The sequence below is a fragment of the Olea europaea genome, chromosome 3 (genome assembly GCF_002742605.1).
Source record: "Olea europaea var. sylvestris chromosome 3, O_europaea_v1, whole genome shotgun sequence".
In the NCBI taxonomy this organism is placed as follows: domain Eukaryota; kingdom Viridiplantae; phylum Streptophyta; class Magnoliopsida; order Lamiales; family Oleaceae; genus Olea; species Olea europaea.
In genome coordinates, this window is record NC_036239.1 from 6,279,212 (window position 1) to 6,305,191 (window position 25,980).

At 33.8% G+C, this 25,980-nt stretch overlaps 2 protein-coding genes across 6 annotated transcripts; one reads left to right on the plus strand and one right to left on the minus strand.

The window, feature by feature from the left end:
• Window positions 1–6,033: 6,033 nt before the first annotated feature.
• Window positions 6,034–10,744, plus strand: LOC111383880. Of its 2 annotated transcripts, none has more exons than XM_023008065.1 (2): window positions 6,034–6,403; window positions 8,331–10,744. In XM_023008065.1, the coding sequence occupies exon 2, from the start codon at window positions 8,357–8,359 to the stop codon at window positions 10,538–10,540; it is 2,184 nt and encodes a 727-aa protein (XP_022863833.1). In that variant the 5' UTR covers window positions 6,034–6,403; window positions 8,331–8,356; the 3' UTR covers window positions 10,541–10,744. The 2 variants fall into 2 exon arrangements, with proteins under 2 accessions (XP_022863833.1, XP_022863842.1); XM_023008074.1 differs by having other exon boundaries at window positions 8,335–10,744.
• A 1,043-nt stretch (window positions 10,745–11,787) lies between these two features.
• Window positions 11,788–21,543, minus strand: LOC111383893 (flowering locus K homology domain). Of its 4 annotated transcripts, none has more exons than XM_023008106.1 (7): window positions 21,381–21,543; window positions 19,055–19,514; window positions 14,762–15,014; window positions 14,304–14,452; window positions 13,935–14,210; window positions 12,952–13,146; window positions 11,788–12,257 (listed from the first exon to the last, which is right to left on the minus strand). In XM_023008106.1, exons 2-7 carry the CDS (start codon window positions 19,502–19,504, stop codon window positions 12,081–12,083), a joined length of 1,500 nt encoding a protein of 499 aa, XP_022863874.1. In that variant the 5' UTR covers window positions 19,505–19,514; window positions 21,381–21,543; the 3' UTR covers window positions 11,788–12,080. The 4 variants fall into 4 exon arrangements, with proteins under 4 accessions (XP_022863874.1, XP_022863849.1, XP_022863857.1 ...); XM_023008081.1 differs by having other exon boundaries at window positions 19,055–19,509; window positions 21,381–21,526; XM_023008089.1 differs by having other exon boundaries at window positions 19,055–19,509; window positions 21,355–21,486.
• Window positions 21,544–25,980: the final 4,437 nt, after the last annotated feature.

Consider the following 25,980-nt stretch of genomic DNA (forward strand, 5'->3'; position numbering starts at 1 on the left):
CGTATTCCATAGCAAAAAAGCAGAGGTCCCGAGGTTGGTGACCAATTCAAATCAAAATAGCACTTAAAAGATTATTGATTTTTCTGTGTTGCAAAGTCATATTGGACCATATTAACTCTAATTTAACAGAAATTATACTCTACTTGTTTTGATACTTCAAATTTGGGATACTCACTAAGCAGATACCTATTTGTTAATTCTTAATTTGCTATTGATAATAGTTTTATTTAATTGAATTTTTTGTAGTGCTAACATATTAATCTTGTTTCTTTTTCGCCTTAATTTTAAATTGTATTGTTATTGTTTTGTTAGCTTATTATTGAATATCTTACATTGTTACCACCTTGTCGATTTAGTGTTCAATTTTTGTTGATCGGTAAATGAATATTATGTTTCAAATTACGAACATGAACGACTTAAATAAATAATGTCATTTTAACAATTTATTACGTTATATATAATTTGTATTATATTGAATTTCTTACGTTTCATCCCCTCAATGAAAATCCTCAATCCGTGAGAACAATTTCTTGGAATCAACAAAGTAGCATAGGAAAACAAGAAAAGAAAAATGAAAAAAAAAATGTCCTTTTTCAAAATTTTAATAAAAGATTAGTTATTTGGGAGTCTGTTTGGGAGTGATTTTGAGAATTGATTTTTTGACCTTTAAGAAAAAAGTGGGATCCACCTGTGAAAGAAGAAGTCAAATTTAATGACTAAAATAATAAAATAACGGTCAAAAAATTAATTTTTTAGATGAAAAAACCGGGCCCAAACAGGCCTTAAAGAACTGATTAACTTATGACTGCTACCGAAAGGTGCCACCCTTTGCCTCCTCCATAGAAAGTTAAAAGCTGTCGACCAATCAGATTTAAGATTCCTTTTAGTTTTCTTTTTTCTTTTCTTTTGGACAGCTGCGAAATTATGCACGCACCCCTTATATATTAAGAATTTGTAAACTGACCCCTCGTGAAAATTTAATGTCATAAAGTGACACAGACTGTAGAATTAATACACCAGATATAAAGAAAAGGGGAAAAAGAATTCCAAATAGCTTTTAAATAAGTATTCGATTTAATACTAAATCAGAGCCAGTTCGAACGTTAGGCAAGGAAGACGATTGTCTAAGACCATAAAATGCAGAGATGGCCCTATGATTTTCTTGATATCAACAATTGATGGAATTGCTATATGGATTTGGTTTTTTCGTTCTAAAGAGATTAATAGAATTTATGACTGATTTTTTTTGTCTGAAAATTTAGATAGGTTTTCTTATTAGTAATAGTAAAAAATTATTTTAATAAATTTATTTTATCGACCAAAATTATATCGGTAATAATAAAGTAATAACAATAAATAAATATTACTAATGAAAAATTTGCCGTTAACAAAATAATATTAAGAGAATAATTTTAAATTTCGGACATAGTTTTATGCCTGTGATAATTTAGATAATATCTGACAACTAATAAAAATAAAAAAAATATTAAATATATTGGGAGCCAATCCAAATATTAGAGTCATCAAAATTACTTTTTTCCAACACTTCCATGTCGCGTTTTACTACCCTTGGAAGTTGAAAATGTTCCTCGAGCGAGTGTGTTCTAAGCGTCGAAATCAAATGTGTCTTTCTCTCAAGCATAGAATTTGCATGGAAAGAAAAAAAAAATTATATATGAAAATTGTCAATAAATGTATTTGATTGATTTAATTTTTAATATGAAAAATATTATACTTATCCCTTTTTTTATTAGTGAGTAGATGAGAGAGAGAAATGGAGAGTGAATTCCCAAAAAAATAAATTCCTATTCCCACTAAGGAAAATGTTTTCCTTGATTTTGAGGAAAATATAATCACGTGATCAAAAGTATGAAAATATTTTCTATAAAAAAAAATAGCAATCAAACAGAATAAAGTAGGAATTTAGATGAAAAAAAACAGATTTTTCTTAAAAAATATCGACAATCAAACGCACCCTAAGTTAGGGAACTCGACATTTTTTCCTACACAAGGAGTGTTTGAATTAGGGATGGCAACGAGTCAAACCTCCTTGCTTCACATTAGTCGAAATTTCAGTAGGCAGGACTGAATTGGGAATTAAAAAGTCCTCAATTTTTGTCCTATTTACTTATTTAATTTTCTCTTTAAACTTAAAGACAAAAAAATAAAAAATTAAGATTTGTGGAGTTTTTGGAGCGAGGATCATGTTCACATTCCTAACACAACATCTTCTCAAGGAGAGAATCTTCAGCAGCGCCCCATCAGGGTACACCGTCTCGACGGGTGGCCCACCACACACTATGGATGGTGCGCTCGCCCCACTGAAGATTCTTCCCTTCTCAAGTCGTAACTGCACATCAATGCATGCTAGACTGATCATTTCTTATTAATGAGGCAAAAGATAAGATCTTGCTCATCCGTTTGGCCGGATTTGAGTGACTTAGGGAACTAAGGTTTAGCTTGTAAGTCCTTCGAGCCTTAGCTTGAGATTATCTATAATGATTAGAGGCCATAAGCTGTTGTAAGTCCTCGCTTAACAAAGAACTCCGTAAGCCCTTTCGTGCCTTGTCTCGTGATTATCTTTGATGCTGAGACCAGAATCTAGCTTATCAGTCATTGATCAATTGAGACTAGCTTATGAGGCCATTAATAAGAACAAGCTTATCGATCCTTGCACTTCATGGCTAGCTAGTGATTATCTTACTAATAAAGACAAGCTTTAGCTTATAATTATCATGTTATAGAAGACGAGCCCTTTAATCCTCACTCCTCGAGACTAGCTTGGGATCTCTTTTTTACTTAGTTTCGCAAGATGATCATATCACAATAGCCTCGAAAGGTGAGCTATGCTAAGAATTCAAAGTGAACTTACACCTGTTGACCTGCACGAACCAACTCTATTCTATTCAAAGAATCAATTGCGGAGCCAAGGACCTATTGAGGATTGCCTCTATCTACTCATTGACAATTTTACGAACTATTTTATTTGAAGACCAAATGAGAGAGCTCGGGACCCATTGAGGTCCACCTATACTAAATCATTGAGGAATTTTATACGTTGGCAGGCAAGCTAAGTTAAGAACTGAAGGTGGACTTACCTCCCTTGACTTGCGCGAGCCAACTCTCTATCGATACACAAATTCAAGGTCTCGAATTGATAATCTATGGGGTCGAATATTTTGGGATTGAAAGAGTATCTTCATTGAAAAGTATATCGGAGATTGAAATAATATCTTCAATCGATAGATAATATTAAGGTCTCTTATTGAAAGATATTTAGGTCAAATCTTTCGCGAATTGAAAGAATATATTCAATTGATAAACAATATCTAAATATCATATTCCCTCCGGCTCAAATAACTCAAAGGGATTTCTCCGACCTCTTTGCTTCAAAATATGTAAGATGTCAATTATCACCATCTTCAAATTCCACCCACCTAAAAAGCCTCAGGAAGATTCCATCCAACGTAAATGCCTCAAAATAAACAAGAAAGCTAATTATTTAAGCTTCAAGTTCCCTCCAGCATAAATGCCTTGAAATAAAAAAGAAGCAAGACTATCCCGGGATTTAAAGAACATCCCTCATAAAGGCCTCAAATTGAAAGAATATATGGGTCAAAACTATCGTGGGATTGAAAAAATCCCTCACAAAAGGCATTGAATCCGAAGAATATCTAGATGTCTTAAATATCATGAAATTGAAAGAACGTCTTTCATAAAATGTCTTTGATTGAAAGAATACCTGGATCGGATCACTTAGAGAATGAAAGAATATCTCGTATTAAAAAAGGGGTTGAAAGAATGTCTTTAGCTAAATATCTCAAGGATTGAAATAATATCTTCAATTGAAAAGCCACTCAACTATCCAAACTTCTATTTTTCTCGACATATCGAAATAAAAGAGAAACAATATGACTAGTCAATTATACAAGCTTCAGATATCCTCTAGCGCAAATATCTCGAAATATATGAAATCAAGCATCTACAAGCTTCAGATTCTCTCTGAGAAAAATGCCTCGAAATACATATGGAGTTGAAAATCTAAAAACTTCTAATCTCCGATATAAATGCCTTGGATAGGGATGACAAAACTACTCGTTAAACAGGATACATGCAAGGGCCCGCACTAAATGGGCGGGGATTACCCGCTTAATCGGGTGATCGAGTACCGGGTGGGTAGGGCCCTTCCGCGTTTAATTTTTTTAAAAAGAATTCAATACTTTAAGTTTAAATGGAAAATTTTCATGAAATTTCATTAATTCTAATAAAAGATGGTAACTAAGATTATTTAAAAAATATAATAAACAATAAAAACTTTATTTTTCCAAAATATTTGAATAATTTAATTTTTAAAAGTAAATAAATTAATTAAAATTTTTAATAAATATATTATTTTCTCACTGGACTTAAATGAATGTGAGCAATAAAATAAATTATTAAAAATTATAAAAAAAAAAATTAAACGGATACGTAAACGAGGCAATCGTTCTATTCCCGTCCCGTTACATCTCGCCTCAAATGGGTAATGAGACGGGAAAATGCCCAAACCCGCCCTGTTGCCAATCCTAGCCTCGAAATTAGTAGAAGTCAATTTATCTGCTCTAAAGGCCTGTCAATCTAATACAAGTACATCCATAAATGTTGAAAATGATATTGGGGCATTTTAAAAAATGTCCAATTTTACATATGTCGATTCAAAAATATCTACTTTTGATAATCTTTGCAAAAATGGTCAAATTTGATACCAAATTCTCTATTTTACCCTTAATGAAAGAATAAATAATTTCATATTGTACATGTCAAATAACAATTAATGCTAGAAGCAAAAATGTCAAGAACAACATTTAAAGTATAGGAAAATGTCATGTTTGGAATGAAATGTCATTCTAGACATTCAATATATTGAGAACAATGTTTAAAATGTCAAGAACATTTAATATTGTGATTTGACATGTTGTACTTTTGAAATATAAACGGATTCAAATATGGAGGACGATATTTGAAATGTCGAGAACATCATTTTAATATAGCTTCTCATGGAAGCTACTTAGGAGTATTCTCGTCCAAATAATTGCAAAAATGAACATTGAAAAATTTTGGACATTTTTGCAAATTACTATGTTAAAATGGACAATTTTTGTAATTTTCTCAATGATATTTAATCATGACTTCCAACATAATAATGAAGATCGTCAACTCAGAAAATGACTAAAATACTTTCATAAATTATTTATAAATAGATCGTTACACAATGAAAAAGAATCCAACAGTGACTCTAAAACTCCTAATGGGCTAAAAGATTATCTCTGCCTTGAACATTGATCCCAAATGTATAGACCTCGACCAGAGACACGAAATGGTGCCAAAAATTGAATGAAAGGCCACCAAATTCAAAATCCCAACAATCACTAACGCCTAATTTTTTCCTTCTATGCAACCGTATAAAACAATTCTGTACGGTCGCATAGATTAAAACATTGAGGAGCTTTAATTCTCTGTAATGGCCTATGCGATAGCAAGTCCATTTGCAGCCCTTAATATCATTTTTCATTCCACACAATGAATGATTTTTGAACAACATCATTAAATATCGAACCTCTCGAAAATTGAAAAAAATATATTAGATAAATAAATTCCGACTGATAAAACATCGAAATATCTCTCTATTCCCAAAACAAAAGATTGGCTTCAAAACATTTCCAAAATTCTCAAAAAAGGTTAAACCTTGTCGAAATTGAAAGGGAAAAATTCTACCTTTAACTTTAAAAATATTATCCAATTCTATAAGTTTAAATTACAAAAAAGAATAATTAGGACAATTATTTATCAGACATCCGTAAAAACTACTCGTTAATACCCGAACACGTAAACCGAAATTTAAATAATTTGGGGCAATAATACAATGCATGCATACACACGACGATAACCATACAAAAATTGTGAATAAAAATAAAAATAAAAGGAAGGGGTAATATAGTAAATTCAAAAAGATGTTGAATCATAAGCCCAGGGCTATACTCATCAAAATTTTTGACCTAAATGCCCATCTCTCAGAGCATAACCAGCGGCTGTAATTCCCATCTCAACCCTTCCAACATCCTCTTCTGCCCCTCCAAAATTCTCTCCTCCTTCTACCCTTTTACCCGCGCACTTTCAAATTATTGTTATTTTTTCTGGATTTCGATATTCCTTCAAAACAAATGAATAAATATTAGATTGTGTTTTCTATATTTTTATTTATGTTTTGATGGGATGATTTTAGTTGAATTATTGACAAATCGCTTTATGTTTTTCCAAGATTCTTCTATTTCGAGTATTTTTGCAGCTGGGTTCGGGCTGGGAACCGCTCTTGACTAGGACTTTATGCGAAATAGTGGAATTTTCATTTTTTGACATTTATCAGGTACTATTTCAGTATATTATCGATACTTAATCTTGCGAGTTTGATTTTTTCCCCTTTTCTTTGTATTATTGAAATTCTGGTGGTTATTTGCTTACCTGCTAAATGGGTTTCTTGATTATTGTTTTTTTTCTTTTGATTCATGGGGCTTGATTTTCTTGAAACATGTGGGTTGTAATTTATACTTGAAACTACTCGTTAAACCTGTGGGGGAGTGTTACTGTTGTAGAAGTATGTGATGCTTGTTATGCTTCTATCTCGCGTGTATTTGTATTGAACACAGAACATTGTTGGTGTTTGTGGGAAATTGGTGATTTATTGATTTCCACGACAGCATATCAATTAAAGTCATTATGAAAAGATGTTATTGGTATCCATAAATCCATCCATTGGTTGCCATTTGTCGGAGTTCCATACGTTGGAAAAGAAAAGAAAATAGCCATGTTAACTTAAAACGATTGACTTTTGAGGGAAAAGGGTGATTCCATATTGATTTCCACACCGGCATAGCAATTAAAGTCATTCGAAAAAGAAATTAATTTTTTTCCACTAATGCATTGCTTGCTGTGTGCTGGATCTATTAATAGGAAAGGAAGAGTAAATATCCATGTTGTTAACTTAAAATGTTAGACTTGATATGTTAACTTTGCTGTACGGAGTTCTACTGTTGTAGAAGTACGCGACGTTTGTTATGCTTATTGAAATTGTTTGTTTGCGGGGAAAATGTTGTTTCTATATTGATTTCTATTCAGGCATATCAATTATTGTCACTACAAAAGAGATGTCATCTGTTTCCGTCGATGCATTCCTTGCCACTTGTTGTAGTTCTACTTGCTGGCAAAGCAAAGTAAAATGTTTACCTTTGATGTGTGAAGTTCTACTGTTGTAGAAGTACGTGACACTTGCTGTGTTTCTGTTTCATGTGTATTGAAAATTGTATGTGTTTGCGGGAAATGGTGGTTAGTAATTAACATCATTATCAAAAATGTTAGTTGTTTTCACTAATGCGTTGCCTGCCATTTGTTGGAGTTCTGTTGATTGGCAAAGCATCACAAATGTCAGCTTTAGCCTAAAAATATTAAACTTCATATGTTATGTTTGCTGTCCAGAGTTTTACTGTTGTAGAAGTCCGTGAAGCTTGTTGCTTCTGTTTTGTGTGTATTGAAAGTTGTTATGTTTGCTGGAAAATGGTGGTTCTATATTGTTTTTGGCCTGGAGTTTAAGTCATTATGAAAAATCTGGTACTTGTTCCATTAATGCATTGCTTGCTGTTTGTTTGAGTTCTATTGATTGCAGAGCAAAGCAAATGTCCTTGCTAACGTAAAATGTTTGACTTAATATATTATGTTTTCATTGTGGAGTTTTACTGCTGTAGAAGTACATGATGCTTGTTATGCTTCTATTTGTGTGTTAAAAATTATTTGTGTTTGAAGGAAACAGGTAGTTCTATATCAATTTCAATGATGCGTAGCATTTAAAGTCATTATGAATAAGATGTTATTTGTTATCATTAATGCATTGCTTGCCAGTTGTTGGGGTTATACTGATTGGCAAAGAATATATCCTTGTTCACTTATATTGTTTGACCTAATATGTTATGTTTGCTGTGCGGAGTTCTACTGTTTGTAGAAATATGTGACACTTGTTATTCTTCTATTTCATGTATATTGAAAATTGTTTATATTTGCACGAAAAATGGTGGTTCTATATTGATTTCCACGTTGTCATAGAAACTAAAGTCATTGTGAAAAAAATGTTATATGTTTCTATTAATGCGTTGCTTCCTGTTTGTTAGAGTTCTATTGAGTGGCAATGCATAGCCAACATCTGTGTTAACTTATTTGACTTATTTGTGTCTTTGATAATCTTTTACTGTAAAGTTTGTTAGATTGTTTTCTAAAGCTTTGATAATATGACATTGTGAATTAAGGCAGTTATTTCAAGATTGGGAGGAAAATGGTGAACAACGATTTGATATTTGGACAGAACCACAGTGTATCTCTTAGTCAGAACCAGATTAGTCATAATCACAATGTGGCTATGGCTCAAAACCATGGTTTGGAGATGGGCCAAACTCATGACCACGAAGCAGGTTTGGGGAGGAGCCATGATATCGAGGGCATTGATGATCATGGATATGAACACGAGAGTGGGGAATTGTTGGAGCAAAAGCCTGAAGATGAAGGCCATGCGTCTTTACCTACAGAGAGCAATGAGTTAGATATGTCCGAACACAATGAATTGGTTGTATCTGGGAACCAGGAACTTGACGAGAACATGGAATTAGCAGTTATCCAGCAGGACTTGGGTATTGAACCTATGCATGATACGAGTGTTCAGCATGGTCCTCTAGTAGTTACTCCCAATCATGTTCTTCAGGCACGTACTCTTGCTGTGAGCCCTAATTACGAGCTTCGCGTGGGACAAGAATTTCCTGATGTCAAAGCTTGTAGAAGGGCTTTGAGGGACACAGCTATTGCCCTCCACTTTGAATTGCAAACCATAAAATCAGATAAAACTCGCTTTACTGCTAAATGTGCCAATGAGGGATGCCCCTGGCGCATTCATGCTGCGAAGCTACCTGGTATGCCGACTTTCACAATCAGGACCATCAACGACGACCATACATGTGGAGGTATCACTCATCTTGGCCATCAGCAAGCCTCAGTTCAGTGGGTTGCCAATTCAGTAGAGCAACGGCTTCTTGAAAACCCCAATTGCAAGCCGAAAGAGATCTTGGAGGAAATTCATCGAGTTCATGGTATTGCTTTGTCATACAAGCAAGCCTGGCGTGGAAAGGAACGTATTATGGCTGCTATGCGTGGATCCTTTGAAGAAGACTATCGTCTCCTCCCACAGTACTGTGAGCAAGTAAAACGGACAAACCCAGGAAGTATTGCCTCTGTTTATGGAAATCCCAATGACAATTGCTTCCAGCGCCTCTTTATTTCTTTCCAGGCATCCATCTATGGTTTTCTGAATGCTTGTCGTCCACTGCTTGGGCTTGATAGGACATTTTTGAAGAGCAAATATCTTGGTACTTTACTTCTGGCCACTGGATTTGATGGGGATGGTTACCTTTTTCCTTTGGCTTTTGGTGTTGTCGACGAGGAGAACGACGACAACTGGATGTGGTTTCTCTCTGAACTTCATAACCTGCTCGAGGTCAATACAGAGAACATGCCAAGGCTTACAATTTTGTCAGATAGGCAGAGGGGTATCATAGATGGCGTGGAAGCAAATTTCCCCACTGCTTTCCATGGCTTTTGCATGCGTCATTTGAGTGAAAGCTTTCGTAAGGAATTCAACAATACAATGCTGGTCAACCTTTTGTGGGATGCTGCACATGCTCTTACTGTCATTGATTTTGAAGCTAAATTTTTAGAGATTGAAGAGATATCTCAAGATGCTGCATTCTGGATTAGGCGAATACCCCCTCGCTTATGGGCTACTGCCTATTTTGAGGGGACAAGGTTTGGACATTTGACGGCTAATATGGTAGAATCTCTGAATGCTTGGATGTTAGAAGCCTCCGGTCTTCCAATAATTCAGATGATGGAATGCATTCGAAGGCAGCTCATGACCTGGTTCAACGAACGTCGTGAGACTAGCATACAATGGACGTCTATTCTAGTGCCTACAGCTGAAAGGTGCGTTGCAGAGGCTATTGAGCGTGCACGTACCTACCAGGTTCTTCGTGCCAATGAAGCTGAATTTGAGGTAATATCCCACGAGGGGACAAACATTGTTGATATCCGAAATCGCTGCTGTCTTTGCCGAGGATGGCAGTTGTACGGTTTACCCTGTGCACATGCCGTTGCAGCTCTACTTTCGTGCAGGCAGAATGTTCATCGATTCACTGAGAGCTGTTTTACTGTTGCTACATATCGGAAGACATACTCACAAACCATACACCCGATTCCCGATAAAACATTATGGAAGGAGTTAGCTGAGGGAGATCCAAATGTTAGCAAAACTGCCATGATTGTTGTTGATCCACCTAAATCACTGCGCCCACCCGGCCGACCAAGGAAGAAGCGAGTTAGAGCTGAAGATCATGGTCGTGTGAAGAGAGTCGTACATTGTAGTCGTTGCAATCAGACAGGCCATTTCAGGACAACATGTGCAGCACCAATATGAGTCATCATTCTGGCAATATATAGTGTAATAAAGGTAGAGTAAGCCCTTCATCTGTGCAGAGGTTTTCTTAGGATCTATTTATTCATGTTAGTTGAGGTTGCAAGTCAGTAGGGTAATTCTTGTCCATGACATCATGCTATTAAGCTTATGATGAGTTGCATCCTGTATTTGGCTTGATAATGCAATAATGGATTATTAACCTCATGGCTTCCCCCCAATAATTCCTAGATTTTTTAATGAGATTATTCTCTCTCTCTCTTTCCCCCCCCCCCCCCCCCCCCCCCCAAAAAAAAAAAAAAAAAAAATAAAAATAAAAATTATTGTTAGTATTTCCTATTTCTTCGGCGAGGGGAGGGGAGGCAGGGTGGTACAAAATATAGAACAAGGAAATGAAATGAAAATTGCAGGGTAATTCAATTAAGAGGATTGCTTTCTGTCATTTCTTGTTTTGAGACATGCCAAGGAAGCATACCAAGCTCCAGAAAGTCGGGCGAGTTTCAGTTCAGTTGTTGTCAGACACAAATTTATGAGTGTATATAGCTAGTTGTACGAGGACTGAACCTGGGAATGCCTTGTTCAAGCAAAAACCTTTGTGAAGATCATGTTGGGCGATTCATCCCTTCGAGTAGATGTAGATCTGATTTTTGAGAAATTTTTTTTCTAATTTCCATTTGTTACTAAGTGTGATTAATTTGTACTTTTTATAAGTTACGGATTTTATTTGCAATTTTTTTTTGGTTGTTTTACTCTTTCTTTTATTTATTTTTGTTTAAATAAAGGAAAAGGACAAATACGTCATTGAATGTGTCCAAAAGGAAGGGAATTGTGACTTTGTGGATGGATTATGCTGAAATGTTAATGGTAGATTTGTTACGTTTTACATAAGTTGGGGATGAAGCGTGCAAATTTCCACATACAATTTATCCATAAAAGAATGCATTCAACGCGCCAAAACTAATGGCGCCCATTCATCCAAAATGACGAATTGTGTCATCATCGACACGAATTTCCCTTCATAAAAATGTGCATTTCATCATCGAGAAGGTTTCCTATATGCAAACATTACTACTAAGTTGGTTTTGCGAAAAAATTGATTCCAAATTTCTTTTAAGTTCTACTCTACGTGTTAGGATATTATATAATGTTAGCATTAGTGTTGTGTATTTTCCTCCACCTTTATCAATAAAAATTATGCTCAACATCCACAACAAACCATATGGATAAAAACGCTAAAAATAAATTAGACAATACTGAAGAGTACTAAAACAAAAACGATTTAAGATTTTAATCCATAATATTACATACCAATCATGCGCTAAAAGCATCGCAAACTATCCAAAAGAGTCGAATGAGCAAAGATCGACAAGTTTGTTGAGGTACATGTAGAATAGTATCCAATTGGCTCTGTATCAAATTAAACCGAACTTCTGCAAGATGTATATTTAATGTTTTGGGCAATCATCATACAAGGATCACACGGTACATCTATCCAGCCAGTCACATAATGACTCTCAGCCTCACACTAAATTTATCATCCAACTTAATAACCATAGTTGCCACCATAGACTGAACCGTAACGTCCGGTTTGCCCAGGAAGATTAGGATTGGAAGGGGGAGACGAGTATACCGAACCGTGGGCTGCATAAGAGTTATAGACTTGATCGTTTGATTGAACGTTTTGGGTCTGAGGTGGAGCAGCAGCATCTGCTATGAAATTCTGCAAGACATCAACTTCATCATTATTTTAGTAAATAGCAATTTGACCATTCAGTAATTAAACAATGATACAGAGTTGTGGCAGCACAGCAAAGGGCGTAAAAACTGTTGCCACGGATATAGGTGTAAAAATAGGCATTAGGTCTGTCCTGCCGTGCCAGGACTACAATTTTAGAAAATTGGAAAAGAAAAAGCAAAAATGAAAACCGAAAGTGTCATGGGCAGACCCTCCATTCATTAATGAAGCGTCCATCGGGTTGGACTCTACACAACACAGAATCCATTGCAAAAGAAAATTATTTTTTAGGGAAAAAAACAAATAACACAAAAGCAGTTAATATGGTTAGTTATGCTCGCACAGGTCAGGGCCAACAACAAAACCGAGCCCATCTCAGGCAATTTATACCTCTAGTTACAGAGGTGAAACTGAAACATCACTTTGTGACATCACTCGGTTTTCCAATGGCCTAACATGATATAAGAAAAAACAAAGCAGAAACGAAACGAAAAAGGAGTATAATCGGCTGCAAGTTTGTTGCTCATCAACTTCAATGTCGCACATGAAAGAGTGGCAGATATACAAGGTTGGAAATCAATGTACGACAAATTTTTCATGGTTACGCATAACAAAAATTTATGAGAAAAAGATATGCAGCTTTGGAAAATCAATTCAAAGTCAGGGTTCATAAGATTGCCTGGATCAATTGCTGAGCAGTTTGAGTTTGAGAAGCAGTTCCACTAATCTCAACCGTCATCTCCCCAGGAACACCCCTGGTTTCTTGAATGGTAACTGTAGCACCACTAACCCTCCGAACATAGCTTATTGTTGAACCTTGAGTGCCAATTACAGCATCAGCATAAGAAAGCGGAATTTGCATTTGCTGTGTGACCTGCAAAATCACCACTTCCAATCATTCATCTAAGTCGCAATAGAAATATATACCCAAATTTATTTTTGGTCTTCTCCATTTTCATTTGCCTTTTATTTGCATCATTTAATTATGTCTATATGGACTAGCAATCCTGGTACACTAATAATTTCTTCTTTCCATTGTGCAAGCTAACTGAAAATTCAATTAGCTAAAATGAAACCAGGCAAAGTATCAAGTCGAAAGTCTGATTTGTACCGGCCAAACAGAAAAAATTATCACAAGCATGAATACTGACCAACATTAGTCAAGCCCTGAACCACACACAACACGGAGATAAGGCTGAATTTTTTGGCTCCAGAATTTTCTCATCTACTATTGTCAAAAGTAACTATGGGTATAACCAAATCATAGCCAACAGCAAACTTTTCCTGTAAAATTGGGTCTAGCAATCTTTTTATGACTTAATTAATCATGACCTGCAAAATGATCAGTAAATAGCTGAGTACAAAGGTCCATCAAACAAATCTGGAGATAATTTTGCACCACTTGAAAGATGCTATAAAGATCTTGATGGAGCTCCCAGCATATAAATCCTCTGTTTCTTAATTTGATAACAGAAATTTCATATGGCACTGTGTCTGTTGACAGTTTGCTGGTGTCACTAAATGTAAACCAACCCCCCCCCCACCCCCCCAACCCCCCAAAAAATAAATAATAAAACACTCAGGAGGGCTAAGAAAGTTCGTTGTTCCAACTATAATTCTCCTATCAGATGTCAAAAAAAACCAAAATCAGGACAGAACTACCTGAGTGACTACTGATGGTGCAGACTGGTTCGATGAAGAATGCATTGGCATTGGACCTTCTCTTCCATACGCTGATATACCATGATGGGGTTGTTTTTCTGGTGGAGGCAGCATGTCAGCAGGTGGATAATAATTATCAAATTGCCTAGGAGGTGGAGCAAAACGAGGATTGGCTCCATATCCAGGACCTCCGGGTGCACTTGGAGGAAAAGCTTGAGGCGGACCCCAAGATTGGGCAGGAGGCATGTGTTCCACATCAGAGTTTGGCATTTGCATCTAACAAGAATGGCATTCAGTTAGGTCAAATCAATATATTCGACTGATGAAAATTTGACCTGAATTAGATTTTATAATGAAAGGAACACTAACCTGCATTTCAATTATAGAAATTATGCTGCGGTCGACTAAAAATTTTCTCAGATGAGTAGCAATTAATTCAATTGCCTTATATATGCCAGCAGGCTCCCCTACTACCTCTACAATCCTATCGTCTTGAAGAGCAAAAACAGGTAAATCTTCTGCAATGTGAAGAGAATTAAGTAAGTACGGGCTCCACTACAAACTCTAAAATCCAATCTGCTTCTTTCCAAAGTCACAGGGAAGTTACCAGTTCCACAAAAAGATAAAATAAGTTAAGACTCAATAGAAGAATATTTCAAACCAGTAAAATATATCAATAGTCCAGCAACTTATTGCGAATGAACTACCTTGTGACAAACAGAGATAAAATGAACTATATATACTCAACCAGAGAAGAAATCCCAGATATACAGCTGTAAGTCAAGCACCATATTTTCATACAGTTAAAACAATGCAAAGAGAGAAACCTGCTCCAAGAACTCTGACAACACAATTGGACTCTTCCTGAATGGATTTAACTGTTGTGCCTTGTCTTCCAATCAAACTTCCTGCTTGAGCGGCTGGAACAAGCAGCCTTGTTGAAACTTTGCCTCCAGCACCTGGTGGACTGAGAAAAGAATCACCATCCAGCCCGCCCACAACACGTTCGTGAACCCTGAGGAGACCATCTACTGCAGGAGGAAGAGGAGCATTAGGCTCTTCCTTGGCAGATACCATAACCTATCCACAAGATAACAACATCAGCTCTAGTAAAACCCAACTAACTAGCAGCTATAAAAATTCTTCAAAATTGAAAAAATGGTGTATTGCAATATCAGAAGCTATAAGAAATTCTAGGCTGAATAAAATTCATATTGCAGAAAATGGATCAAAGAAAAAGGCAAGTATACATGTGTATTTAGATACTTGTACAACTCAACTCTACCAATTTTTTAACTGTCTCATACTCGTATGGATCCTCGTCTTCAACTCTGCACTATCAAGCATCATCACCAATCCCCCATAGTTAAACAACAAAGGCTCAAATCTTTTTATATAAGCTCATGCAATGAAACATTATGTTGACCTCGTTTCTGAATTTTACCATTTACATAATACTTGTCTAATCAGAAAATGAAAATGAAACAGCATTGAATACCCAGAAGTAAAGGGTAGAATGGTCATCATTACGACCAACTTAGTTGGAACTGTACATAAATTCTTACGTACATCCAAAATGACTATATAAACAAAAGCACCAAACCAGATGGCAAAACCACATATATATGTAGCCTGCAGGATACCAAAAAAACAATATAGAAGAAAATATATAAAACCAAGATAGAAATAGAGAAAATCTAGCAATGCCTTTGAAGGAAAGGTACAAAGTGAAAGATATGAGTAACACATCATTCAGTTCAAGAAGCCAAAAAGGCATAAAAATGGACTTAGGACGTTCAACAGACACGGTAGTTCAAGATATACAGATTCTTCTTTCAAAGGCAAGATAATTATGTAATATTATTTCAATGATTATTTTTTTAAATCAGCATAGCTTTATGGCGCTCATTACACCATTCGATCTTGGTTCAAGAGAGATTTGATTCAACAAGTGACATGAGCTTTTCTTGAGAAAGTGCAAATGAGGATTAGCAGGATTATTTGATGTAATGGGAAATGATTAAAAAGGTTAAAGTTTTCAACGGTACATTCTGTATATAAAGCCCATGATGTTTTGCCTTATGGGATTTTCTTACTAAGAAAATACCATATTAGGGGGTTAGAATCTAATTTTTTTTCAAATGTTATATAATCAAAAGCATATATAATCCATCACAAAATGGATGTGAAGCTAGAATTGCCTAGAATGCTACTTACACCTAGCTAGCAGAGATTTATTATCCACTTGTATCCTTCACATCTCTATCATTTCATATCAAGGTAAGAAATGACTCACTTGTGCATCTTCAGGAGAAGCCAATAACGCATAATTCTGGTTTAGTTACCTATAATCATTTGAACAATCGCCCCCCCCCCCCCCCCCCCCCCCCCCCCCCCCCCCCCCCCCCCCCCCCCCCCCCCCCCACCCCCCCCCCCCCCCCCCCATCCACAATGTTCTCTTATCTGATAATCATCTGAACAATCGTCCCCCTGTTCACAATGTTCTGTTATCTGTATTCGTGTTATTTTGGTGGCAAAACACTTAGTTGGATAATGCATTTTATTCAAAAACTCAGAGGTGAAGGATCTTATAGTCATGATAAATTAGTTCCATCTAATTTGACCTTCCAATATTTCAGATCAAAAGGTGGAGTCTTGTCATCAAAAGATATGTAATCTTGTCAATACGTTTTTATCATTCTATATTGTACAATCCTGAGTTCACTCTGATACTTTTGAGTTCTTTAATTTTAACAATGCCTTCAAGGTGAAGACTTTCAACATGCTCTTTGGTCCTTTAAAATTACACGGTGATATTCTCTATCAACGGTGTTGACCTGCAAGACCCTTTTCCCTTGACGTTTGAATGAATTAAAACATCTTTTCTTGCAAATGTGGTACAGAATATGGAGGAAACTGTTTAAAGTTTTTGGCTTTTTGAACAAGAGCACAAATTCTTTTCCATAAAATTCAGAGACATTGTCACTTTAAAGAACAGTAAGATTTTATGTAGATGTATTGTAGTCAATACAGAATGGATATCAGAGTGCTAGATATAAGCATCATATACCAATATATTAAAGTTGACGCTTTGGGGACATTATTTCACTCCTAATTGTGACATTTTTTTGAGATATAGTGCATGTTTGGTATTGATTTTTCTTCCCAAAAAATTAATTTTTTTTAATGTTATTTAACTATTCCAGCCATCATTTTTTACTCCTCTCACAAGTAGAACACACTTTTCTCTCTAACGGTAAAAAAATCTACATCGAACAAGCCCATATTCTTTAACTTATGGGACAAAAAGAAAAACATGTGACACGAGACAAGAATCAAGTGTGGGGGTCAAGAAAATGATGCAGTTAGAAGGTCAAACATCTTCTCTAATTAAATCCAGTGGGGCAGCCACTTCGGATCCTAAGTTTGACAAGAAGAATGTGACACTAAAACAAAAGAAAAAATGCCAGAATTAAAGGGAAATTTTGACCACAAAAGATCTGCTTCTCTTGGAGCAAAACCTGGGCCAAAGTATCGCAACTTGAAAATTCCAAAAAGTTCTTCATTAATTAAGACAATGTTAGATATCGAATATATGATTAATTCAATGGAGCATTTTCAAGAGAAGTTCAAGGAATTATATCTAATCGTAAATTGGAACACAGGAAAAGACAAATAGTTTCATAAAAGTCCACCCTCGAGAACAAAGGTGTTTCCAAGGGGAATGCTTTTTGCTGATTGGTTTCATTATCATAAAGCGGCCCCAAAATTCACTTGGTTTCAAGATTTAGATTCTATGTTGAATCACCATTCCATGATCGGAACAGACATGAATCAGAAGAAAGATTTCAAGAAAAGAAAGATCTATTCACTCAATGGAATGTTACAAGCTTATTTTTAATTTTAGGAAAGTTATTGTTTTTTCATATTTTTAGTTATCAATTTTAAGATTTTTATTTTTATTTTTAGTTTAAATAAGTAGGAATAAGATTATGTCCATGTTGTGCTCTCTCTCTAGACTAGTCTAGATAATTTGGTAAGTCTCACTAATGCCCTACCTCCCTTCCATAGCAATCATCAAATTTAGCTGAAGATCATCGATGGTTGGTCAATCTAGCTGCTGCAAGTGATAGTGAAGTAGGAATTAGACATCCTCCTTAGTACCTGACTCATGCAGGAATCATTTTATTTTAATTGAAGACCATTCATAGTTGCTAAATCTGGGTGCTGGAATTAGGAGGAATCTGGCATCCCTCCTTCCCTCTCTTTCTCCCACTCTCTACACATACATGCACACATCAATGTGTATATACATGTAAATAGAAGTACTTAATAAAACCAAATCCTGAGAAAATTAATCACCACATCATTTGCACCAACTAGAAACTACACTGGCAGGTATATTAAGAGTATTATTAGGCCTCTATTTTTGCACGCATCAGAAAAATTTTCCGAATATCTGATTCGCTGACTAAATCAAGAAAAAAAGGAATGCAAAAAGATCACAAAATCTTGTCATGTATCAGACAGATTAGCCAACCTCATCTACGTTTTATATATCTATGGTTTCTAGAAATTGAGAATTCCTATGGGTAATCGATATGACAAAGACAGCAGCTGTAGACATGCCAAAAATACTTGAAAATAAAAGAGAAGGCATATATCAATTGACTAGACACAGATCCAATAAGCAAGTCATTTCACCTCTCATGAACCAAATACTTAAAACCCATTAAAAGAAAGGAAATGAAAATTAACATAATTGAATAATAAAAATATCATAGGGATATGTAACTTTTGCATTTATTAGATTATCATGTTTTATTTTTGACCTCCATTCATTCTGCACTCAGTTTTATCTAGTTCTATTAATAAACACAGACAGTCACAAGTTACGCTCTAGTGACCTAAACTGCAATGTGTATATACTTATATTCCAACCAAAAATAGTCTATTGAAAAGCCCACCTACAGAATGTGAAGTGAAGGAGCAGAAAAACGATAGCATGAGCTAGTAAGAATACCAACTGAAAGGCAAGCAATAATTAAATCCATCATGCTAGGTTGAACATAAAAGTTTCATAGTTAAAATGCAAACCATGGGAACAAAATTTAACTTACAGCTCTTTCTCTTGTTCCTGAAGGACCATCAAGGATCTTAATCCGAGCCTTTGTCTCTTCACATGTTTTCTTTATGTATTCTCCTTTACGTCCAATTATACTTCCAACCTTCTGTGCAGGCACCAGCATCCTGAAAACACTCTCTCCAGGCCACCCTGGCCATTTTATATCGCCTCTAGCAACTGAATCATCTCCAAGATCCTGGTTTTCATCAGGATGTGAGTTATCTGGTATTCCATTTTGGTGTTCTTGCTCTTGCTCTTGCTCTTGCTCTTGTTCTTGGTCTTGTTCTTGTTCTAGTTCTAGTTCTTGTTCTAGTTCTTGTCCTTGTTCTTGTCCTTGTCCTTGTCCTTGATCTTGTTCTTGGTCTTGTTCTTGTTGAATTTGGAGTTCATATTCATGTTCATGTGCTAGTTCACTTTCATTTAAACTAGGATCAAGTTCAGCCATAAGGTCTGTACTGAGAAAAATAGATTGAAAAAAATAAGTTCTGCTGCATAGATAAGTACAAAATATTTATCCAATTTATATAAAAGAACTTCCTATCTGGATGCATTTTTTTCTTGTAAGAAATTGAAATGAAAAATCAAGTTGTTCAAACAAGCGCAATGAGTAAAGAGACAGGTCATGAATATGCAATCTGAAGACAAAAAGCCCACAACAAGGTATGTTAGTAGGAAAAATCTCATGCTTAATATCTAAGATAAGTTTTTTTTTTTTTTTTTTTTTTTTTTTAGTAACCATCTTGCATCAATATGACAAAGGCCAAAACACATATATGCAAACATGTGCACACTGGCAGCCAGACAGAAAACTTAATGTTGCTTCCAGTTTGAAGCCATGAAGCCACCAAGTCAGGGAAATTATATTATAACATCAACTCAATCATCTTTGAGAGCACAAGGAATGACATTTTACTGAATCACCAAATTCTCACTTCTGATTCATGTTAAGAATATGAGAATTGTTCCAATAATTTCAGTATCCTTCAACTTCTCAATGTAACTCAACAAAGTCTTATCCATATTTAGTCCTTGGCTACCTGAAAGCTCTTCCACAGTGCTCTATCGAGGTTCATCTCAAAAGTTAAACAAGGGAACTTTTTCCAATAAGATACACAAAATTATTAATTATTATAAGCGTGATTACAACCAAAAAGAGGATAAAGAATGCTATGACATCAAGAAAATAATAACAAAGAAATAACACATATAGCCAAGAATAATTAAAGAAAACAAAAACCCTTTTAGAAGGACATTAAACACTTAGGGGATGTTTGGTTTACTGCATTCAATTTTCAGTTTTTTAAAACATTCAAAACCTGTTTTTGGTTTCGTATTCTTGATAACAATATTATGCCCTTGTTTGAGCCTCATTCTCCAAAAACTTAGGGACCGTTTGGTTTGCGTTTCATTTTTGAGTTTATTTTCAGTTTTCAATTTTAAGGGACCGTTCTAAGATTACTAAAAACACGTTTAGTTTGTCATTTTGAAAAGCTATTTCTCAAAATAGAAAATAAAAAAACACTTCTAGTTTGAAATTTATTCGAAATCAACTTAAGTTCGGAAACTAGAGGCTATTTATTCATTAAAAAGGGTAAAACCACAGATTCACTTTGCAATAGTTGGAGACCTATCGTTGGGACTATGTAGTGACAATCAAGAAAAATATGATCTTGAATCGGAAACTAATGCAAAATCAACTTAAGTTTGAACAAATAAAATTCAAGTTCAGATTCCAAGCCAACAGTTGATTATGAGCCCATACCGTCTTTGTGCTCCTAAAATTGTAAACCCCTGTGAAATCACAAAATGCAAGCATGTAATACGAGATCCTTTCATGTGCATTTCATTCTTATTCAATATTTTTCAACACAACTACCCTTGAAACTCAGAAGAACAAAACGTACTCCACTATGATTTTATATTAAAAAACAAGCAAACAAGCTCGAATTCAAACGACCTTATTAAATAAATCTTTTTCAATACTTCCAAACAATAATTGTGCAATTAGTTTCCTACCTTAATAAATAAATCTTTTTCAATACTTCCAAACAACAATTGTGCAAGTTCCAACTCTATCATCCAAACATACCCTAATTGGAACGGAAAATAAAATAAAATGCGAATGTTGTATACCTCCAAAACCCTTAATTTACAATTAGCATGAAAGAAATTATACAAATTCTGAAATAAAAAAAGCTACAATAGACAGACGAAGGTAATTAACAGTAAAAGAGAAATTAGTTCAAGATTTGGAGCCAAAAAAATGTAAGAAGCGGTAAAAAAACAAAATCATACAATTAGCTAGAGAGATGTATGCTTACTGTAACGAACAGAGAGCAAAAAAGAGATCCCAACGAGAGTAAATGGTAATATTTGTAATGGAATTTAGTACAATATCTACTGTATTTGTCAATTTATTAGCAATGCGTGCTGGGGAGAGACGGCCAATGCTTACTTGTGTTAGGTTGTCTTTTCTGAATTTGCTTAGAGGTCCTCCGAAAATCTATAATTTAAAGATTTGCCCGTCCAATGGATTAAAAAGGAACTGCATTATTTTTGTGGAAAAATCAAAATTTTGGGAGGGTGCATTGAGGGTGCATTTGGTTTGCTTTTTCGATATGTTTTCAATTTAGGATTTTACAAAACACGGCCATGTTTGATTGGAACAATTTTCATGGAAAAGAATTCCATTTTCCACCAATTTTGTGTGTTTGATAGTAAATTTTTTTCATGAAATCCGTTTTCCCCATACACTTGCATTTTCCATGGTTTTGTGGAAAATCAATTCTAATCAAACAGTGAGGATTGGTTTTTTTCACCCTTTTTTTTGGAGCTATAGGAACAAATTTTATGAACAACTGAAAAAGAGGATATTCTTTAAATTGACAATTTTTATATAAAACAAAGCTAAATGAATAACAAAATATAGATAATTTTTGAATTTTTTTCAATGGAAACAAATTCTAGGAATAATTATATAACTGGATAGCCCTTAAATTGACAACTTTCATAAAAACAAAGCCAAACGAATACCAAAAGACACTTTTATTTTAACATTTTTCAGGTGAAAAATTATACGTATCAAACAATATTAATTGAGAATTCTCACTAAAACAAATTTTAGGCAATTTCAATTTCCTTCAATTCGTTTTCTTTTCACCCAAATTTCATCTTTGTAATCAAACGAACGGGTGAATCTGATTGCGAGCATGGAATTTGCATGGAAATAAAATAAATTCTAGGCAATTGAATTGACTAGAATTTATTTTTACGAAAATTATTAATTAAATGTGTTTTATTGATTTAATTTTCAATTTAATTTATCCATTTTTTATTGATGGGTAGATAAAAGAGAAAGGGAATATATGAGAGAGAAAGATAGAGCGAATTATCTGAAAAATAAAAACCACATCTCTCTAAAGGAAATATTTTCCTTATTTTTGAGAAAAATATGACCCCGTGATCAAAAGTTGAAAAATATTTTCCATGGAAAAAATTGCCAATCAAACACCCAAAAAATAAAAAATTGGGTGAAAAATGACATTTTCCATGGAAATTTATGCCAATAAAACACAGTGAAAATATGATAGTATGATATTTCTAAAATGCTTGAAACACATTTTATTCGTTTTCAGTGTGAAAATCTATAATTTAAAGATTTGCCCGTCCAATGGATTAAAAAGGAACTGCATTATTTTTGTGGAAAAATCAAAATTTTGGGAGGGTGCATTTGGTTTGCTTTTTCGATATGTTTTCAATTTAGGATTTTACAAAACACGGCCATGTTTGATTGGCACAATTTTCATGGAAAAGAATTCCATTTTCCACTAATTTTGTGTGTTTGATAGTAAAATTTTTTCATGAAATCCGTTTTCCCATACACTTGCATTTTCCATGGTTTTGTGGAAAATCAATTCTAATCAAACAGTGAGGATTGGTTTTTTTCACCCTTTTTTTTGGAGCTATAGGAACAAATTTTATGAACAACTGAAAAAGAGGATATTCTTTAAATTGACAATTTTTATATAAAACAAAGCTAAATGAATAACAAAATATAGATGATTTTTGAATTTTTTTCAATGGAAACAAATTCTAGGAATAATTATATAAGTGGATAGCCCTTAAATTGACAACTTTCATGAAAAACAAAGCCAAACGAATACCAAAAGACACTTTTATTTTAACATTTTTCAGGTGAAAAATTATACGTATCAAACAATATTAATTGAGAATTCTCACTAAAACAAATTTTAGGCAATTTCAATTTCCTTCAATTCATTTTCTTTTCACCCAAATTTCATCTTTGTAATCAAACGAACGGGTGCATCTGATTGCGAGCATGGAATTTGCATGGAAAAAAAATAAATTCTAGGCAATTGAATTGACTAGAATTTATTTTTACGAAAATTATTAATTAAATGTGTTTTATTGATTTAATTTTCAATTTAAAAAGTATAATATTTATCCATTTTTTATTGATGGGTAGATAAAAGAGAAAGGGAATATATGAGAGAGAAAGATAGAGCGAATTATCTGAAAAATAAAAACCACATCTCCCTAAAGGAAATATTTTCCTTATTTTTGAGAAAAATATGACCCCGTGATCAAAAGTTGAAAAATATTTTTCATGAAAAAAATTGCCAATCAAACACCCAAAAAATAAGAAATTGGGTGAAAAATGACATTTTCCATGAAAATTTATGCCAATAAAACACAGTGAAAATATGATAGTATGATATTTCTAAAATGCTTGAAACACATTTTATTCGTTTTCAGTGAAAATTTTGAAAATACTCGAAACATGAAAAACAAGTATTTAAATAAAATTTTAAAAAATAAAAATATAAAATTCTAACAAATTTTTTTTTAATTTTAAAAATTAAAATTCTAAAAAAAAATTCTCTAAAAAATTCTGAGAAAACAAAATTGTAAAATTTTCTAGAAAAAAAAATTCACGCTCTTAATGATTAATTTTATAAAAATTCTAAATAAACATTTAAATAAACACAGATAAAAATATTTTTAGCCCGTGCCATTAATTAATTTTTTTTTATATTTTGAACTCAGTTTATTATTATTATTTTTTTACTTTTATACAAGAAAAATTATTGTAAGATTCTCCAACTTTAAAATGTAAAATATTACTTGATAATATATAAAATAAAATTGCTCTATTTTTTTTTTTTACTAAATAATCAACTTTCATGGAATAAAATGTTACAAAACAATTTTACAATGTTTGAAAGCAAACATATTTTCTAGTTTTCTATTTGAAAAAATAATTTTTCAAAATGACAAATCAAACACATTTTTAACAATCTTAAAATATATTCAAAACTAAAAATCGAAACATAGACCAACCAGACCCTAAATTACGAGTGACACAAACTCTATTTTTGCCTTTCGTTTTGATTTTTTCCGCGTTACAGATTTATATGAAATTATTATATTTTGATGCAAATAAACCTCCACCGTTGTTTATGACAATTACAAAGACATTCCCTCTATTTTCAGAAGCCTCCCTTAAGGTATATTTTGACAACGAATTTATCTATCAGCAAAATGTAAGTAATTATTTTTCATTTACCCATCTATACAATTTTGACACACACACACACACACACACACACACACACACACACACACACACACACACACACACACATATATATATATATATATGGAACGATCATACAGTAATAAAAAATTTAATTGAGTAATTTGATTGAAACAAATCGAATTTGATGACCAAATTTTTAAGTTTGTTGAGCTCTATTGAAATTTTGCCTAGGATCTTATCAAGTCGTCCCTACATAAAAAACAACCTCATACTTATTTGTATAAACGAAGGAACGTTCTTACATCATAAGCTTGAATAAACAAGTAAAAAAAATTATGGATTAAAGTAGAAATCTTACTTGTTATCTTGTATAATATGGCACATGACAAGAATGCATATCAAACACGTCCTTAAAGATTTTAGTCAATCACTGGTAATAGATAGGAATGCTCGATAAAAATCTCTAACAAAAGGGATTTTTCCTAGGCATAGAAACCTTTAAATTACTCTATAACTCAAAATCAGAAAAGATTTAAAAATAAATAAAATCAAAAGTCAAGTATCAGATTAGTAGTCCAACAAATTAAAACAGATAAAATTCTTCTTTATTGAAAAATGTAACGGTGAAAATTAGTTGTGCACTTCTCTCTACGATTTTGATATTTATAATTCTTTACATGTAAAAAAATCGAATTTAAACTGTTTCCCAATTTTTCATATCAAATGGGCAAATCTATTCCAAATACATTAGAGGTAAGTCCCCCCAACACAATCAAGCCTATGTGCTAAAGACTAATAAAAATGATATCAACATTAATCCATCGCTCTTTTCCATGTCAGACTTGATATCTGAAAAGAGAGAATAATTTTGAAATATTAACAAAATGCAAAAATTATGCTTCAATGTCACAAAATGTGAATAACAAAAGGAAATGACGAGGAATCCAGACACTTTTTTCGCAAAGAATATGGAATTTTATTCAAAAGTGTGCCTCAAATATGCTCTTAAAGTCCTATATTTTCCTCTTGATTTTAAACACGACGAATAATGGCAACCCTTTATCCATATTGTCCATTTATCCCTGTAACTATTTCTCTCAATGAACGAAATCTAAGCGGGAAAGGAGAAAATAAGAGGGAGAAGAAGTAGAACATACTAGACGAGACGAGAGAAGGCTAGAAGAAAAAGCCAAGAAGATTCACAACACTTAAAAAATCAACATAAAACAATTTCTTCAGTTCAAATCTAAGCCTTCAAGTAAATCAGTTTCTCCAACAACAAATGTTAAGAAAAATATTACTACTTTCTGCATTGTTCCCATATTCATGCATGCACATGTAAAATTTTGCATTCCTTTTCT

Bases quoted from the DNA above. Each gene is read 5' to 3' on its own strand.
- LOC111383880 (XM_023008065.1), top strand. From the start codon at position 8,357: ATGGTGAACAACGATTTGATATTTGGACAGAACCACAGTGTATCTCTT.
- LOC111383893 (XM_023008106.1), bottom strand. From the start codon at position 19,504: ATGGCTGAACTTGATCCTAGTTTAAATGAAAGTGAACTAGCACATGAA. The intron at 15,015-19,054 runs GTAAGTTAAATT...TCTTGTGGATAG, and splicing joins CAGGAACAAGAGAAAGAGCT to GTTATGGTATCTGCCAAGGA. The intron at 14,211-14,303 runs GTTAGTGTTCCT...CATTCTTGTTAG, and splicing joins TTTCTATAATTGAAATGCAG to ATGCAAATGCCAAACTCTGA.